We start from the raw sequence: 19,683 nt of genomic DNA on the forward strand, positions 1-19,683 counted from the left end.
GGTTGGCTCCCCTCCAGCTAATTCACTCCAGGGGCCAATGGGGTTTGATATAACTTTGGTGAGAATCATCTCCTGCTGCTCCCTATATGCCTGCAGGGGAGGGAGACAAGGAGGAGACACCTGGAGTTCAACTGGGGCTGCAGGGGAGAGGAGAGGAGCACGTTATTCCCGTGTGTATTTCTCAGAGCAGCCGCAGGCAGCTGTGGGATAAGGAGCAGGAGGGGGCCAGGCATCCCCAAGTTGTGTGAGCGCTGAGCATTGCCGCGCTCAGCCTGTCTGTACTAGCCGCGGGGAGGCATGAACACATTTCAGGGGAGAAGAGGGACCACTCTGCGGGTGTCCCCGCTTCAAGTGCCTCATCCCCCTCCCTAGAGCAGAGAGGCCCTGCCTTGCCCCAAGTCAGCCAGTGGGGAGCAGAAGGTGGAGGGCTGGGGCAGTGTCCCAGGGCTGAGTGGGCTGTGGCCCTGTGGTGGGAGGGTGAGGAGGTCAGAGCGCCTCCTGGCTGGCAGTTAGAAACTCTTCCGCCCGCTTGTGCGCCTCCAGTGCCTTGATGGTGTACACGTCCTGAGGCAGCTCTGACTTCCGCCGAAGCAGCACTTTCTCCTTCTTGATGTCCTTTAGCATCTGTGTGGGGATGTGCAGGAGGTGAGGAATGGTGACCAAGTCCCGAGAAATCCCACTGTTCCCTGCCCTGATTCCTTGGCTCTGCGGCTCTCGTCTCCTCTCCCTCCCCGGGCTGTCTTGTCTTTCTGCTCCCCGTGCCCTCCCACCTGCACGGCCTCTGTCTCCACCGTTCTCTTCAGAAGCTGGATGTCCTCTGCCGTGGGGGTCTCCGTCTCCATCGAGTACACAGGAGGCAGTGGTGGAGGCGCTCGGAACATGGGATACTGAGAGGAAAGGAGGCAGACAAGTGGCGAGAGCCACTTGGGAAGTATGGGGACCCTGTTTGCTTCCTGCCCCTCCTCAGACAAACCCTCCCCCAACCCAGGCTGGACCCCTCAGTTCAGGGCAAGGGCAGAAGCACCTCACCTGGGGGTTAAGGCGAGCCAGCTCCTCAATCCTTTGCCACATCTCTTCTCTCTCCTTCATTCGGAACCGGCCCCTGAGGGAACAAAGACAGGATTGGGGTGGGCTTGAGAGAGAAGCACAGGGGGCTGGTGTGGAAGAGGAACACCCCCAAGGAGAGAGAGACTCACTTCTGCTTCTCTGCCTTGTACTGTTGTGTACAGTCATCAAACAGCTTCTGATTCATCTCCATAAACAGCTTCAGGGCATTGTAGATCAGGCCATGGATTGTCCTGCCGCCAGGAAGAAAGACGACGTGTAAGAGGCCAGAGCCTGCCCTCAGTGCCCGGACCTCAGTTTGCTCTCTCCCACAAGGTGTCTGTGCTAAGAGCTTTCTCATGTACTACTCCCATCCCACCAGCCTCTGTACAGTGTAAGCTCATCGCTCTGGCCAAATCATGTGACTTGAGATTGGCAGTTCAGGCCCTTTACAAATATGAGTCTGCCTGCCCATCCTTCCTGCACCCCGTGCTCCAAGAGCTCCCTTTTCCCCACTACCTCCTACTCTTCTAGCCCACACGAATGGCCTCCCAGCGCACAGCTTTAAACAGGAAAGCCTTTTAACAATACTGGGATTTAATACATACTAAGAGGATCACATCAGCTTCTCACAACATGGAATTACATCTCCAAAGCTGCAGAATATCTGACCTCAAGAAGAGATGCGACAGAGGCCACTGCTCTGCTGCTGGGTAGCACAGATCTCTCACGTGGGTATCTTTTCTCCCTGGTCAGTCCCTCAAGGCCCTATTAATATGCAGTGGGCACCAGCCCCGCTTGCTGAGGGACCAGATGAGACCACTGGCTCTTGAGTCCATCCACACCCTCCCACATCCCAAAACCAGATCCTCAGTGCCCAGTGCCACCCCAGTTCCCTACTTGTTCCAGTGGCTCTTGGAGTTCCTGTAGAGTGCAGGGAACATGATGGGAAGGACTCGGGCAGCATTGTCACTTATCAGGCTCATGATGTACTCATTGTTCCAGTAATAGAGGGCACGCTCTGCCACCTGGTGGGGACAGGCGAGACTCAGTGGGGACATGGCTCGCTATGCTGAAGACCCTCCTCAGTTTTCTGGGAGGCAGGGGCTGGGATGTTCTGGGTCTGGGTCTCACCTGGAAATGGGGGCTGGAGACACACTTGGCAAGCTGGCGGAAGAGTGGTTCCATCACTTTGCTGAACTCTGAAGGTTCAATGACATCCAGAATCTCCTCTAGCTCATTCAGGAACATCACCTCCTTGGGGCTGTGGGTCTTGGGCCAGAACTTGAGAAGGCCCACGATCACCTGCGAGAAGAGGAGGACACGGGAATAAAATTCTCACTCAACACCTGTCTGGGTCTCCAGGAAGCCACCCTGCCCTCTCCCCCCAACCCCGGTGGGCACAGCTTGGGTGGCCTCAGCTAAGTGCTCGTGTTTCTCCGGCTTGGATGCTTCCTAGGTGCACAAAGGTTTTACTTCTCCTTTAGAGAGGAAACCATGCCACCTGTCGGGTTACATCGCCCGTGAGTGCTTGCGGCACCGCTCGATAGCTGCTGCTGGCAAGTGCTGCTGACAGGGAGAGGTGGACCCTGGGGCCCAGCAGGGGAGTTACCGGCTCAGTGAGGCTGCTTTCCTTCTCCAGGAACTGTACCACGCAGTACGCCAGCTGCAGAAGGTTGAGACAGAAAGGAGGTGAGGTGCAGGGCTCAGAAGGTCACAGAGAGGTCGGTGACAGAAACCAGACCCCGGAACAGAAGGGGAGGCGTGGAGAGGAATTCTGCCCCCTGCTCCCTCTGCCACCCCATCACGGCTGGAATGCTTCCCCTTCCCTCTTTTCTCTGCAGCCAGGGCCGGGGATCAGCAGGAGGAAGGCCGCTCACCTGAGGGTGGTAGACACTCAGAGACTTGACCTTGTGAAGGGGAAGCAGGACACGGATGAGGAACATCTTGTGCTCTTCTTTCAGGGGCAAGGCAAAGCCATTGATGATGCTGGGAGTTAAGGGAGGGTTGTCAGGACCAAAGGGCCAGGTCCAAGCTCAATGCATCAATCCTCCCGACCTCTTCTAGGCATGTGTGCCCCCGCCCCACCTCTCACCTGCCCAGGATCTCCAGGAGCTCGGCAATCCCATTGTGATGCTCCGTCTCATAGATGAACCTGAGGGAAGAACAAAGACTCTCTTGATAACCCCTGGTGCCCCTCCAGCATTCTGTGGAGTCCCACCTACCACCCTTCTCCCACCCCATCTTAGTGAGGGGCTTGCTTTGCTCCTGAGCCCAGGCTCCTGGCCTCACCTGTAGAAGATGTGGTTGATCTGCCTACGGATATAAGCCCGGAGCCCCAAAAACTTGCCATAGATGCGATGCAAGATGGTCTTGAGGAAGTCCCGCTCTCGAGGGTCCTCACTGTCAAACAGGTCCAGGAGCTGGGAGCAAGCGGGAGGAGAGGCGGCAGTGAGGCAGGAGCTGGGGAAAGCCAGGGCTGGGGTGACTTGGGTCCTGGCCAGAGGAAGCCCTCTGAAGAGGGTGCGTGGAGACAAGTCTCTGGGAAGAGCGATTCTATTGCACTGCTCTACCCCAGGTGATGTCTGGGAATACGTGCTGCATTCCCCATTGGGTGGGGCGGGGGGTAACAGTGTTGCTTTTTTGTTTCCTTCCATTATGCTGGAAGCTTCTTATGGACAGAGTAGGTTTGTTTAACCCCCATGGTCAATTTGCACCAGACACAGCTGAAACCCAATAGAGTACCTATATTCAGCAGAAGCAAAAAGAGCAGCTTGGACTGGAGTCAGGGGACGTGGGGCTAGAGTTCATGGACTGGAAGGAGGGGAAGGCAGGAACTTCAGGGACTCACAGCAAGGACAAACTTCTGGTCAATGTACTTCTTGGCTATGTTTGGCTGGAAATCGGGAGACTCAAGGAAACGTAAGAAAAACTCGTACACGAGCTGCGGGGGGAAAGGAGCATCACTTAGGGGCATTCCCCAAGGACTGGGAGAGCCCCCTTGCTGCAGGGCTCAGAGTGCCCCACTGCCCACAGCCAGGCCCCTGCCCTCTTTGCTCTGGTACCTGGAGATGCGGCCAGGCGGCCTCCAGGGTGGGCTCATCTTCCTCAGGGTCAAACTCGGCCCCGGTAGGATTTGAGGAAGGTGGCAGCGTCCGGAAGAGGTTCACTGAAAACTGAGGGGTAGGGAGGGCCCAGGTGAGAGCTCTCTGGGCAGGTCTGGGCTTTTCCGGGGCCCCCGTCCCTGCCCGCTTTCCCCTTTCCCTGTGCCTACCATAGTGACGGCCTCAGGGTAAATGGCCTCGGTGACAACATCGCGGCTGTGGGTGATGTACTCCACCATTTCGTTGAGCCCCGCCCGCTTCACCTCCTTGAATTTGAGGTCACTGAGTGGGTCTGACACAAAGTCAAAGAGGACGCAGCACTGGCGTAGCTTCTGGATAAACAGCTCCTCCCGCTCCTGGGTTGGTGAGTCTAGGGGCGGATGGGCCATGGTCAGGTCTCCTCTGTGGTCCTTCACTGCTATGCCCTGCTCACCTCGCAGGGCGTTCCCCGATCCCTTCCTGCCACCATCCTGCTCCCCTGACGCCCACCCCCAGCCCCAGCGCAACTCCCCCTCACATTCTCTAGAGCTTCCACCCTCCCCCAAACACCCCCAAACCTCCATTCTGCCAACACCCACTGTCCCCTAGGTCTGATGCCACAGCCCTCTTGACCTTTCCCAAGTACCTTTCAGGGCAGGAAGCTTCTGCAGCTCCCGGTTCTTGCTGAGGTTGAAGCGGGAGGAGCTTTGCCGTCGCTCCTTCTTGACAATCTGGGGCCCCCCTGAGTACTTGATTTTGCTGAGCTGTGTGGGGGGCGGCGTGCTGTTGCTAGGACGCTTGTTGGATGATGGCGGCTGCGGTGGTGGCTGCGGTGGCGGCTGCGGCTGGGGCTGGGCCTGGTCAAACGAGCGAGTCACTGGAGTGCACTCGCCAAGCTGCGCTTCCCACCCCAGGCCTGGCCCACCGCCCAGCCCCGGGTCCGTTTATGCCTCTATGGGCCTGGGCAGCAAGCAGCTGCCTCCCGCCCCGAAGGAGCCAAGACCAGGGTCAGACATAACTGCGGGACGTGGCCCTGGAAGGGGGCGGTCTAGAAGGCGTGTCTCCCAAAGTGACGCCCGCTGCCTGTGCATCAAGAGCCTTCAAAACGCTCACTCCCGTTCCTGAACAGGCAAAGCTGATTGATGGACTGACAGTGACAGAAGTCAGACAAGTGGCTCTCCTGCCGGGGAGGGGGTGGCAGCGGTGTGGGTTGGGGAGATGCGGGTGGTGACCGAGAAGGGGCACGAGGACCTTTCTGACTAACGGAAACATTCCGTATCTTGAGTGAGTCTGGGAGGTGGTTCATAGCATAAACATATGTAAAAATGCATCGAGCAGTACAGCGAAGATTACTCTATTTTATCATTTACTGAACGTGTGATAGTCTTCAGTTAAAGAAACTCCTCCCCATATCTCAGCAGTTTAACTACTAGAAATATAGATTAAGCAAAATCCTAAATATAAAAAAGGCTTTGTGCAAAAACACTTTTTATGGTCTTATTTATAATGGCCAGTATATAAATACATGGAAATCATGGAGTTAAAATTATGTTTATGAAAACTATGTACTAAATGTAATGATACGTGATTCAGCTGTGAAAAATGTTTACACAGTCAGAGTAATTTACCCAAAACGGGTGATAAGTATTCTGAGAAGAGGGGAAAAGTCTGCATGGAGGTATAAGACACTCGGGCCTTAATTTTCCACGTTAGGAAGTCAAGAGATATCTAAAGCTCACAAAATAAAGGGAAAAAAAAAAATCAGTAAAAGGATCTTGTTTGGAGGTATAAAAGTCAACCTGCAAGGAAAGAGTTAGGAGGTGAATGTGGTTGCCACGAAACAACAGGAGAAGAGGGGCCGGCGACAGGGGCTGCCCTGCTCATTACAAGCCTGAGAGTATTATCTGACCTTCTGAACAATGCACCTATCACCACGCTGATAAAAATTAAAAACAAAACAAAAAGAGTAAAACTATGGAATGAGAGAAAATTGCTTCCTATATGCTAAGTTAAATAAGGATAATACAAACCTGTATATCAAAATGAGCTCACCCATATTAAAACATGCACAGAACCCAAAATCCAGTTAAGAAAAAGAAAGAACAAGTGCATGTGTTCATGACTATCTCCTGTAATGACAGAATGAGACATGACTTTTTCCTATTTCCCTAAATTTTTTACAAGCTGACACTGCTTTTATAATGGAGAAATAGGGAATGCCCTGGCAGTCCAGTGGTTAGGACTCTATGCTTCCACTGCACGGGGCCTGGGTTCGATCCCTGGTCAGGGAACTAAGATCCTGCAAGCCACACAGCACGGCCAAAAAAAAGGCAATATAATGGGAGAAATACAGCTAATTTCCAAAAGTTACTTCTTTACTTCCTCCCAGACACGGGTGTCAGAGCCCCACGAAGCCCATTTTCAGAAGCATACAAACAGGTGTTTGCAGGGCTGTCCACTCATAGGTACTGTCCAGGTAACCCCCTGCTGGGAGAGGGGAGAGGCTGAGCCACAGGACAGCCCTTCCCCCCAACCAGAGAAGAGACTGCAACAGGACCAGAGGAGTGAGGTCACGTCCAGCCGGGTCCCTACACCACAGGAAAACTGCCCTCCTGTGCTCACACCTGCCATCCCCGCCTCCTCTCCAGCCCGCTCCGTAAACTCTTACTTCATAAAATAAGAATGGGAGAATATGAAACTCTCTGGGATAAGGGGCAAGGAGGAAGACAAATGTTATGCTTTGTACGCTCTTGAATTTTTTATAGAAACAATTACGTCAAGTTTGTGACCTATCTGGGGGTCAGAGGCAGGAGAGGAGCGCTGGATCCAGCCCAGGGCAGGCCTTGGGTCCAGTGTAGCTCATTACCGCTTTGGCCATCTGGCCCTCTCCTCCTCCTGAAATGAGCCCCAGACACCAATTTGACTAGGGGAATGCAAAGAAGTGGGACAAGAGCAGTCATCACACACCTCCCTTGCTATGACTACACTCAACCAGTGTGATTTTTCTGGTTAGACAGTGCAAGGCACCCTGAAGTCTGGGGTCTCTCTTCCTGTATACGGAGGATGGATCACACCTTGGTAGAGGACGAAGGAGAGGGGCAAAAGGCCAGGGGGCCAGAGCCTGGTGTGCATCAGACTCTCCCCATTTCCCTGTCGCAGGAACAACCCAATCCTTACCAGTGGAGCTCAGCAGTCAAGGGCACAGACTTGAGCCTGACTGCCTGGGTTTGACTACTGGCTCTGCCATTTATTAGCTGAGTGACCTCCAGGAGGCCATATAGCCTCTCTGTGCCTCATCTGTAAAGTGGGGGTGGCAATAGTACTACCTCACAGGGTTGTGATAAGGATTTAAATGAACAGTATATGGCACACAGAAGTGTCTTATAAGCAGTATCTTCTACTATTGTTGTTGTTGTTATTATTATTTCCCATCCCTGGATTTTAGAAATACAGCCTGGAAATTCCTGAAAGTAGCACACCTCAAATGTTCCTTAGAGTTCATTATCCTTCTTGTTTTAAAATGGGGGAACCCAGGGAATTCCCTGGCAGTCCAGTGGTTAGGACTCCGTGCTTTCACTGCTGTGGGCCTGGGTTCAATCCCTGGGTGGGGAACTAAGATCTCACAAGCCACATAGCGTGGCCAAAAACATAATAAAATAAAATGGGAGAACCCAAGAAGGCATTGCATCTTTCAAGACCCACCTTCTTCCAAAAAGCCTTCTCCAATCACTCCAGGACTTGCATGTCCACCCTCCACCCTCAACCTTCTGACACTGCTTATCTGTTCCATTGGCTCTGGGATCATCCCCAGTGACACCTCTTGATCACTTTGCTCATGTGTCATCTCCCCACGAGAAAGCAAGTCCCTTTAAAGCCAGGACCCTGGTTTGTGCCCCTCTGGGTCTCCTCAGCACTGGCACTGACACCTAACAGGCATTCAGTGAATGACTGGTTATTTGATTGATGGGGGGACAGGGCGGGCGGGGGACACCAAGCCCAGGCCCATCTCCATAGGTCCCTCCTGTCCTGACCGGGGACCTTCAGAACAAAGCCCTGCACAGTGGTGGGAGCAGAGTGGGAAGGAGAAACATCAGAGATACTAGGCTGAGGGGCTCAGTGGCAACTGAGGAACAAGACTCGGGAAAAATATGTCTCTCTCCATCCTCCCAGATAAGATGCAGAAACCCTGCATCTCCATGAATCTCGCACTTAGGGGACATCCAGAGAAAGGAGGCCTTCTTCCCAAAAAGGGAAAAGCAAGACCTCAATTTTCTCTGCTAACGAGCAGAGGGTTGGACTAGATCAGTAGTCCAAACACTCTCCAAGTAAGGTGTTTTTGTTTTTGTTTTTGTTTTTTGCAGTACACGGGCTTCTCACCGTTGTGGCCTCTCCCGTTGTGGAGCACAGGCTCCGGACGCGCAGCGGCCATGGCTCACGGGCCCAGCCGCTCTGTGGCATGTGGGATCTTCCCGGACCGAGGCACGAACCCGTGTCCCCTGCACCGGCAGGCGGACTCTCAACCACTGCGCCACCAGGGAAGCCCCCAAGTAAGGTTTTAAGAAAACAGAGATTGCATGGCTGAAAATCATAGTTTAAAAAGCCACCCAATGAGTTGATGCCTAAGGTCCCTTCCCCTTCAGGATGTCATTATTGAAGGCTGGGGTGGCCGGAGAGCAGCTGAGCCGGCTTAGTCTGCCCCGCCCCCAGCCCACTGGGCCACCCTGGTTTTATAAGGACCATTGGCTCCCAGGCCCCAGATACACGGAGCAGCTGAGAGACAGCTGGGCCGGCCAGCAAAGCCCTGGAAACATACTTGTCAGAAGGGAGTATAGGTGTGTGCCAGCAACTCACTTCACGTTCAACCCTTTCTCCTAAAAGCTCTAGCTTCCAACTTCTCCTTTGTTGACCTGGGCTGGAGATGAGAGGCAGCTGCATCCCCAGGAGAACCTTCTGCAGCCATCAGAGCATGGGTGGACACGGCCCAAAGGCAAGCTGGTGACCTGCCTGCTCCCACTTCTGAGACTCCACAGTGGCTGTCTCCTCTGCCTGAACAACCGTCTCCTCCCACTTCTAAACTTGCAACAGGATCCAAACGCCAAGAAGCCTTCCTAGATTCAGGCCTCCTGCAATCCAGTGGGGCTTTTTTTAAAAATATAAATTTATTTATTTATTTTTGGCTGCATTGGGTCTTAGCTGCTGCACGCAGGCTTTTCTCTAGTTGCGGTGAGTGGGGGCTGCTCTTCGTTGTGGCTCGTGGGCTCTAGAGCGCAAGCTCTGTAATTGTGGCGCACGGGCTTAGTTGCTCCGCCACATGTGGGATCTTCCCGGACCAGGGCTCGAACCCGTGTCCCCTGCACTGGCGGGCGGATTCTCAACCACTGCGCCACCAGGGAAGCCCCTCCAGTGGGGCTTTGAATTTATACACCACCCTCACACTCAGGAGACTGCAACTATACTTGCCCACTCTGAACCAATTCCATTCCAACCTGACCCTAACACAGACACCTGTAATCATTAAACCCATATATTTAAACATAAAGTAGGACATAGAAATATAAGTTAAGCACTATAGAAGGTACTGTAGTAGAAAGACGAAAGATAAAATTATCAGTGAAAAACGCAAAGATTAATGTTATAGCTTTTGCATAATGAATTAACTAGCTGAGTGAAGATCATTTTAGTTTCAAACCCTGAAAATCAGAGAGGCATTCTCTCCTATATTGACACCTAGAGCACTGTTGGGTTGGCCAAAGAGTTCGTTTGGGTTTTTCGTAACAGCTTACAAAAAAACCAAATGAACTTTTTGGCCAACCCCATACCCATTCTTTTTTTGTTGTTTGTTTGTTTGTTTGTTTTGTTTTTTTCAGTACACGGGCCTCTCATTGTTGTGGCCTCTCCCGTTGCGGAGCACAGGCTCCGGATGCGCTGGCTCAGCGGCCATGGCTCACGGGCCCAGCCGCTCTGCGGCATGTGGGATCTTCCCGGACCGGGGCACGAACCCATGTCCCCTGCATCAGCAGGCGGACTCTCAACCACTGCGCCACCAGGGAAGCCCCCCATACCCATTCTTAATTCATTTATTCAATAAACATCATGCTACGCATTAGAGATTAAAAAGGGAATAAGACATGGCCCTTGCCCTCGAAGAGCTCAAAGTCCAGTGGGCAAGACACGAAAGCAGCCATTAGTACAGGGCAACGCAAAACCAGAGCGCCGCAAGAGATTCAGGAACTCAGAGGGCTGAGTGACAAACTCTGCCTGAAGAATCAGGGAAGCCCTCCCTGAAGAGGTGACTTTTGATTTGTCTCTTAAAGGATAAACACGGGTTTAGGCAAAGAATGAAAAGAGAGAGATAAAGCAGTCCAGGCCAATGGGATGACACCAATAAGAGCCCTGAGCCACAAAAGGCTTGTCGGGTTGGAAGATGGAAAGTCCAGAGGGGCTGGAAGAACAGGGCAGGGCCAGCCCAGGAGGCCTGAGGCTGCATATTTGAATTTGTGAGCAATGAGATGCCAAGAGGGGCTTTTAAGTAAAGGACTGATAGGACCGAAAATGTTTGTAGGGTAACAACTCTGGCTACAGTGATGTCAGGCTGAAGTGGGGGAGACCAGGATCGTTTCTTCCTCCCTCTGTCCCCGTTCCCAGAACTCAGGACAGGGCACAGCACACAGAAAAGTCCACAGCACTGAAATGCTTTTTCCAAAGACAGGCCAGGAAAGACCCTTGCCTTGTAGCAGAGTCTGACCTAATCTCTCAAGGCTCCTTTCCATTCTAAGACTCTTCTAGAATCTTAGAAACAGTCTATTAGGTCATTAAGAACACGGGAGGACTGGCCACAGACCTGCGCTGAATTCCAGCTCTGCTGTTTTACTGCTGAGTAAAAGCTACTTAACATCACTAAGCCTCAGTTTCCTCTGTAAAATGGGGCTGATGATGATAACAGATGACCTCAGGGACTGCTGTAGAGATTAAATGAGAAGATTATAAGATTAAATGCATGCGTACTTAGCACAGTGCCTGGGACAGACTGTACTGGGTTGAACAGTGTCCCCCCAAAATTCACATCAACCCAACATCTATGAATGTGATCGTATCTGGAAACAGGGTCTTTGCAGATGTAATCAAATTAAAATGAGGTCATACTGGATTAGGGTGGGCCCTAAATCCAACATGACTGGTGTTCTTATAAGAAGAGGGAAATTTGGACACAGAGACAGAGGCACAGGGGAGAACGCTGAGCGAAGACGGAGGCAGAGATTGGAGAGGCAGAGATTGGAACGATGGTTCTACAAGCCAAGGAGCAGATCGCAGAAAGCCACCGAAGCTGGGAGAGAGGCGTGGAAGAGATTCTTCCCTAGAACCTCAGAGGAACATGGCCTGCTGACACCTTGATTTCAGACTTCTGACCTCCACAGCTATGAGAGAATAAATTTCTGGTATTTTAAGCCACCCAATTCATGGTAATTGCTTATGGCTGTCCTAGGAAACTAATACACAAGTAACTGCTCAATAAAATAAATGTTGGCTGCTATAAATTATTAAGATCAGTTGGAAAGACTGGCAAATGCTTGACACGGGGTAAGTTTGGCTGTAAGAACCCAAAATTCTTGACTAGAAAAAGGGCAAGGGAGGGATTTCCTTGGCGGTCCAGTGGTTAAGACTTTGCCTTCCAATGCAGGGGGTGCAAGTTCGATCCCTGGTCGGGAGCTAAGATCCCACATGCTTCGCAGCCAAAAAAAAAAACAAAACATAAAACAGAAGCAATATTGTAACAAATTCAATAAAGACTTTAAAAATGGTCCACATCAAAAAAAAAAAAAAAAAAGGAAAAGAAAGAAAAAGGGCAAGAGAAGGACTGTGACAAACAGCTTTTGATGACCTGGGCCTCACAGCCTGGCCCCCAACTATTCCATGTCCCACTGCCTGGGGCCACCTGGGTGCATTTCTGCAAAATCATGGAGAATTCCTGCAGCTGCCTCAGACAGGTGAGCCCTGAGCGGCATTTCATAAAACAGAGCCCAAGGTGAACACGACATTCTCCTCTTCCAGAGGGCGGTGGAGAAATCACAGCAGCTGGTCTCAGCTTATTTCTTAAGCTGCTTGAGCCTTCGTTTTCCTACCTATGAAAAGAGAGGTTCCTTCCAGGTCTAATTTGAAGTTGGTTTGTTTGCTCATCCATTCACTAATGCATTCAAATGCAGGTGCTTCCGGTGGGCCAGGCCCTTCGGTGTGAGCGAGAGCCTCTCAGGAGCTAAGTGTTAACACAGGAGACAACTGACACACAATGAATTCCCACGGAATTGTTTCATTACAGCTGTGGTTAAGCACTGCCATGGAGTGATGCTGGGTACCAGGGGCCCTGACCGCGTCCTGGGCATGGGGATGGGGGCAGGTGGCCAAGGAGGGCTACTTCCAGGAAATGACAGCCAATCTGTCTAGTAACTGAATGAGCAGGAGGGAGTCAGGCAGAAGGCAGGAGTGGCCCCCCAAGCTATTCCTTTCTGTGCCTTTAAATCCTGTTTCCAAGTCTCTTGCTTTGAGTATCAGTTGCCGGCTCCCGCCACCTTCCCTGTGGGTCCCACACATGTCATGGCTCCTGAAGGGGAGACTGAGCCCAGAGGGTGTGCCCTCCAGAAGCATCTCCTGGTGATCTCCTGTGAACCAAGGGCGTCAGCACACAGGTGTGGGGAAGAAGCAAGCGCCTTCCCTCAGAGTTCACAGCCTGGGGGAGAGAAACACATCCGGGAACCAACAGTGCCGGGACTGAGTGACAAGGACTGGCCTAGAGACATGTTCAGATGCCAGTGTATGTGCAGAGGAAGGAGGAATTTCTCTTCTGTGGTCCTCAACTCTCACGTCTGTAAGATGGAGAAAACCTACCCTGCTTCCTCCCATCACTCAAGTGAGGGTAAAATGATGGTCGCAGGTGTGAAAAGTGCTTGGCTCTCTTTGGAGGTGACAGGGACCAGAAGTATCCAGAAAAATCCAAATCCAGAGTTAACCCCAACCAAACACTTTTCAATCGATCTCCTCTCCATGACCTGCCCCCAATCCACAAGACCTGCTCAGAATTAGACAGCTCCATTTCCTGTTCACCTCCATCCCTCTGAACAGTTTAGCACAGGAGGGAGGAAGCGCAGAAAGCAAGGATCACCAGCTTCCGGGTAACACAGGCGCTCGCTCAGTGTGCTCCCAGGACCCTTCAGCATCCAAGCATCCCACTGAGCACACGCCCAAGCTTCCATGGACACACTCTGGACTTCCTTAAGTCCCTCCACCCCTGTGTGCTCTCTGCTTGCCATTTATTGCTTTACAGCCCTAGACTGCCAAGCTGCGCTGACCTCTGCTCATGCCTGTCCTTCAGCAGCTCCCGTCTGATCGGGACCAAGAGAGGTGCGCCCAGCCCTGCCCGACTCAAGGGCATCAGCCACTCCCCACCCCTGCCCCACCCAGAGCTACACTGAAGTCACCCCACTGAGCACCCATGTGCACCCGTGTACTTTTCCCTCCTCCCCAGGACTCAATGCCCCTAGCTTCTTGCCCTAAGAGAAAAGGAATTCTCAACACTTTAGTAGACAGAGAATTGACTTTCACAGGAATCCCTGCGGAATCGGAAAAACTGGAGGGCTTATTTGGTTCATAGCCGCCAAAGGGAAAGCCTGCCTGAGGGCAGCCTGGATGGGCTGTCCAGGCCCCTCCCTGGCTATGAAAGTATCCTTCCCTTCTGTCCCAATAATCTCCGGGCCCCTGAGATCCCCCACCCCACTGGCCATCAAGCAGGTGGAACTGGCGCCTGCACCGTAACTAGGGCTATGCCCACGTTCATTACCTCCTCAGCGCTCTCGCCGCCACCATCCTTGCTCGAGCTGCTGGGCTTCGCCGCGCCTTTGGCAAGCTTGGGGGGCTCCTGAAGGGAGAAGACGGAGGTAGAGTTAACAGATGCCAAGGAAGGGAGAGGCCTCATCCTCATCCCTCAGGTCTCTGTTGTAATTCTCCTCCGTCCAATTGAATCAATCAGTCAATCAGCACCACTGAGCACCTACCTTAAACCTGGGGCGGTGGGGTGGCAGGTTGGGGTACACAAAGGGAGATTCAGTCCCTCAAAGGCACCAACGAGTTCAGAATCTGGTTAGGAAGACAACTCTAACACACAATAATCCAGCATGACCATGCTCCTTCACCTCACAAGGCTGTTGTATGCGTTAGGGCCTCGGTCAAGTAAGAACCAGGGTGACGAGGCTCAAGGGAGAAGCAGCATGGAAGAAGCTGCTCAGACTGGCTTCTGGCTGAAGCGGGCAGAGGGGGCCTGAGGCTCTCATGCTGGAGGGAAGGGAGTCACCACTCTACCCTCGAGGCCATCTGGAAAGACCTGGAAGCCTTTTTAGGATATCACAAACAGCACCCAGACTAGAAACTGCTACTGGCATAATCAGTGGGGCCCAGGGATGCTAACAGGTATAGGAATCGTCCCAAGAACGCCTCGGTAGACAAGCACAAGGACAGGGATGGCGACAAGGCCCAGAATTGCTATAAAGAATGAGCACTAGTCCAAAGTCTCCCTTGGGAACCTAGCTGCTGGCTCAGAGCCCTGGCCTGCCCAGCATCTCTTCCTATGCTTTGGGCCAAAAAAAAGCAACTGCCCAGGGACAGGATGAGGAAAATGTGAAAAAGACTTGGGGATTTAGGTCTGACTGCAAGCTCAACACAAATCATCCATGTGCTGTGGCTGCCACGGCAGCTCATGTGACCTGCCATCCAGTTAACAGACCTGTGCAGAGTGCCTGGCACCAGGGGACGTGGAAGCGCCCCGTCCTTGGCACTGATGGGGCCATTCTGGAGGATCTGGTTCAGTCGAGAGCATCACACTTTGGGAGGGACAAAGACAAATGCTAGGTTTTCTTCGGGGAATATATAACCCATAGAGGGAGTAGATTCAAAAGCAGGTCCTGAGAGCCACAGCTGCAGGAACTGGGATAGTTAACAATGGAAGGGAGGAGTCATGGCGGGTGGGGGAGCAAGAGGGATCTTTACGAATAAATGAAGGGCTGCCATGTGGACTAAAGACGCAACTTGTTCTATGTGGATCCAGAGGCCCAAGAGCCACGGGCAGAAGTGGCAGGAAGACAGGCTGAGGCTCCAAAGAAGGAAGACTTTTCTCCTGGAGCAGCTGCACAGAAACCAGCTGCCTAGTGAGGCTGTAAGCTCCCCAACCCAAGAGCATTCAAGCAGAGGTGCATTCATGCCTCCTCCAAGGCATGATGCAAAAGGGTCCCGAGCCTTAAATGCAGATCGGATCGGAGGACCTTGGAAATCACTTCTAGCTCTGAGATTCTGCCACTTGATAGCACCTGAGCCCCTTCAGTGAGAAGTGTTAAATCCAGTGATTATACCCATGGGGGCAAAAGGATTTCAGGGAGAAGAGAGCTCTGCGTAGGCTGGAGCAGGGGGAAGGCTTCGTGGGGGTGGGGAGGCAGGAAGCCGTTCCCAGGTGTGGAGCAGCTCCAGGCAGTCATAGCAGTGGGAAGGAGCCCTGTGCTCTGGGTGGCTAGGCACTCTCCCAGGGCCCACTGACCAGGCGGGGCACACTCACCCCTTGCCGAGGGGCCAGCGAGTGGTGCAGAGTGTGGGGTGGAGAGGAAAAGGATGAGGGGGGGTGCAGGCAGGAAGCAACACTGAGGTGACCGTCTGCACATACCCCAGACGTGGGCCTCTCGGACAAAGCTGGCCCATCTGCACCCACGTCTCACCTCTCTCCTTGATCGTGAGCTCCTTGTTCCTTTTTGTACCCCTCCACCCACCCTGCAGCACTCAGACATATCTCCCAGGCAATGTGCAGAAGAAAGATCCCGGCTGCCTGGGGGGTGGTGTTGGGGGGTGGGCATGGGAACCAGGCCACCACCCTTGCTCCCTGGCTCCCGCAGAGCAGGTGAAATGCACACACTTCAGCCCAGCCCAGCTGTCCAGTGTTGCATGGCAATGTGGTTTAGAGCCAGCCCTGTGTTCCTGGCCCAGCTCTTACTGGCTATACAATCATGGGCAAGTTAACTAGCCTCGCTGAGCCTGTTTCCTCACCTATTAAGTGCTGACAATCAAAGTACCTAATTCCCTTTATTTTTTTAAAATTTTTAAATTTTAAATTTTTTTCTTTTTTGTCTGTGCCGCACAGCATGCAGGATCTTAGTTCCCCGACCAGGGATCGAACCTGTGCCCCCTGCAGTGGAAGCACGGGACGACTGGACCGCCAGGGAAGTACCCCTAATTCCCTTTAGCACAGTGTCTGGCACATGAAAAATGAAATGTTAATCAATGTTATTACTATTATTATGAACAAGAAGAGTGTGGGAGGGCGCAGAGGCACGCCACCATCCAGAACCTAAAAGAGAGAAGTCTTAGATCAGAACATGAGGGAAGAGGAAGGATGAAAATCTCCCCAAGGATTGACTCAGCACTCATCCATTGAGCACCTACTGTGTACAAGGAGATGCCAAACCAAAATGGAACTTAGTTATTATCTCAAGGGGGAAGAAAAGACTTGTCTACAATTAATTCCAGTCCAAGGGAACACAAAAGGGCCATAAGTGACCTACCGAGTACTCTGCAAATCCAGGGGAGGAGGGAGAGCTCACGCCCAACTAAGGGTTCAGGATGGGCTTCAGGGAGGAGGCCATGAGGTTAGGCCAGGCATGGGACCAGCAGAGATGAAGGAGAAAGGGGAGAGGTGATGGATGAGCAATACAGACCCTCCATCCCCACCTCCTCTCTGCCCCCACCCCTTTTAGGCAAACCCCAGTAACATCGTCAGGACTTGTCCACCACTGAAGGAGGCCAAATGCAACTAGAAATCAAAAGTGGAAAGTTAAACCTTAAAGGGGATCAGAGATGCCTGGCCCCATGCAAACCAATCCTTCTCATACTCTTTCCCAACCAAACACTTAACACCTGTGGTCCTAGCAAGTCTTAAGAATTTTTCTTCTTCTTCTCAGTCCTCTAGTAGATTAAGGCTTTCTGTGGATGGGACAGTATCTGTTCCATCAGACTAACAACTACAGATCAGTGAGGACCTCACCAGCTTCCCCTGAACTGCCTTGCTCTCCACACTCTTTGTAGGAGCCCTTCAGCCCCTGGTGTGGCTGACTTTTGTGTGCATCACCTACCGCTACGCTGCCCAAACCACCTCAGCATGCCTGCTCCCCAAAGACACAGGGCCTGGGTGGGGCACCCAAACCTGCCCAGCTCAGCACCCAAGGAGGTTCAGTGCCTGCTATACCACCACCAACTCAACACTCAGAATCTCAGGCCCTGAGAGGTTATGGGGACAATCCAGAATCAGAGCTGCCTGGCAAATCTCCAACAGCCCCAGGATAGGGAGTTTAACTGATAAGGTCAGAGATGGCAGCCCAGCAACCCAGCCAATCAGAGGGCAAATGAAAGCAAGACACCTCTGGGGTCATAAAGTGGGTGAGCAGAACACCAGGCCAGAGCTAGCGCCCATCATGAAGGACCAGCCCCAGGAAAGAAGAAGCTGGGGGAGGCTGGAACTGGTATCCTAGCATCCTCTGTGTGAGTCTGTACCTCAAAGGAACCACACCTCTGAGTCAGACATCAGCAACAGCAGGAAACAGAGGGTAGGGAAAGACAGGGATGAAGAAGAGGAGAAGGCAGTTCGGAGGTAGAAGAGGAAGGCGAAAGAAGGCAGCATCAAGAAACAGTCTGTGTCAAGACAACAAGACAAAGGCAAGGGTGTCCAGGGGTGGCTGCCCTGTGGAGTAAGAAGGATAGCTAATCTGATAGTGAGGGCAGATTCCCAATTTGAGGACAGTGTGGCCCAGGAAAAGCAGAAACCCAGCACTGGTACAAAAAAGGAAAAATGCAAAGGTTATCTTCAATTAGGAATAAGGGGAGTAGCCTGTCCAGATTAGGAAAGGTGACTGGTTGAGGATGAACCTGGGAGTGGGTTGATGCCTGTTAGAGGGGCTTTGGAACAGAGGAGGCCTTTAAGTCAGGAGACCTGATATTACAGCTGGGCCTCCAGCAGGCTGTGTGACCTTGGCCAAGTCCCTTTCCCTGTCCCCCTGTCGGGGCTTCAGTCTCCTCATCTGTATCACTAGGGATTGCACTGAATGCGCTCAGACACCCTGACGTTCCGAGGTTCCATCGGCAGAAGGAAGGGCTCAGTCCTGGTTTACAAGTTTGTGTGTGAAGGAAGAACTAGAGGGAGGGGCCTAGGCCAGATTCGGTGGAGGAGAGAGAAAGCAGAGCCGTTCTAGGTCAAGGAGCCTGGCAAGGAGGGAGAAGGGGCTGTAGGGGACGGTGGAGAAGGCAGGCCCAGGCCCAGGCCCAGGCGGGTGGGAAGAGGAGGGAAGAGAAGGGGCTGCGCGAGGTTGGAGAGGGGGCTTAGTTCTGGAGGGAGGTGCAATCTCAGATAAGCGGCTGTCCCAAACGGCAAACGGGTGGGGGATGGGGAGGTGATGGGGAGGGGATGGGGGCAGAAAAGGCAAGGGAGTAACCTGGGAGTGGGGCAGGATCTGGAGGGAGGAGGTTACCCTGGGCCGGGGGTCGGTGGAGGGAGGTGCATGTCGGGGGACTCTACCCCGGACAAGGGAGGGAGCTTTCTCAGCTGCGGCACAGGCTGGGGGTGCGACCAGCAGCCGGGGCGGAGGGCCGGCCCCGGGAGTCCTGCGGGGGCCGGACGGGAGGGTCAGTCCGGGGCTGTCCCGGGCCTGGCTCGGGCCCCTCCCAGAGCTCCGCACAGGCCCCGAGGCGGAGGCGCGGGGAAAAGGGCCACGCTTACCTTCTCCTTCTTCAGTTTATAGGGCATCTCGGCCCGTCCGGACCCGGTCCGGCTCTTGCGGCCCCGCTCCGGCTCCGGCTTTGCTCGGCCGCGCTCGGCCCGCTCGGCTTCTCTTCGCCACCGCCTGCGCGCTGCGCCCCGGGTCGAGCGGTGTCTGTGTCTCCAATTGGCCCGAACTCTTACAAACCTGCCTGACAACCAGGCGCCGCCTTCTCCGATTGGTCATTGGAACCAAGCGGCTTCCTTTTTTTCTCATTGGAAAGGAAGAGTACAAACCGCCAGGGTTCGGCTCCCAGAATTGGCTGAAGTGGGAGGTCCCGCCCTAAAGGGGGTCGAGCTTAGCGTGAGAGGCGCGGGTCAGGGGATGCCCGGGCTTTGCACCCAGTGCTGCACTTCGGCATCTGGTGTGCCTCAGCTTCGGCCGTCCTTCGCGGCCCGTTCAATTCTAAAGTGGTTCTCACTCTTTCCCCACTGCGATTCCGCCCAGTCCGAATTGAAGGAAAGAAGCCCTAAAATGAAGGGTGCCTTTCTTCGTCAGGGTAACCGTAACACTAATTGCCTACGCAAAATCGGTGGAGAGAGCTACCAGGAGCCCTCGAGGGCATCCTTTCCAAGACAAGGCTTGAGGAGGATCAAAGGGGAAGCCTGGCAGGCCGGAACCGGGGTGAAATGAGATGAGAATCTAGGGTTTGTTGCAACTTTGGGAAGAGGATCCCCGTTCCTACTGCATATGCTCTAGGGTTGGGGAACCGGCTAGACCTGAGC

At 53.2% G+C, this 19,683-nt stretch overlaps 1 protein-coding gene across 1 annotated transcript; it reads right to left on the reverse strand.

Annotated features, from left to right (window-relative positions):
- Nucleotides 1-77: 77 nt before the first annotated feature.
- PPP2R5D (protein phosphatase 2 regulatory subunit B'delta) lies at nt 78-19,048 on the reverse strand. Its single transcript, XM_060021793.1, has 16 exons — nt 18,919-19,048; nt 13,957-14,034; nt 4,774-4,984; nt 4,319-4,518; nt 4,110-4,220; nt 3,896-3,988; nt 3,337-3,467; nt 3,140-3,199; nt 2,925-3,033; nt 2,657-2,710; nt 2,179-2,349; nt 1,945-2,072; nt 1,197-1,298; nt 1,030-1,102; nt 771-887; nt 78-624 (listed from the first exon to the last, which is right to left on the reverse strand). Exons 1-16 carry the CDS (start codon nt 18,943-18,945, stop codon nt 487-489), a joined length of 1,803 nt encoding a protein of 600 aa, XP_059877776.1. The 5' UTR covers nt 18,946-19,048; the 3' UTR covers nt 78-486.
- Between the last annotated feature and the right edge of the window lie 635 nt (nt 19,049-19,683).

Source organism: Delphinus delphis, chromosome 10 (genome assembly GCF_949987515.2).
Source record: "Delphinus delphis chromosome 10, mDelDel1.2, whole genome shotgun sequence".
NCBI lineage: Eukaryota > Metazoa > Chordata > Mammalia > Artiodactyla > Delphinidae > Delphinus > Delphinus delphis.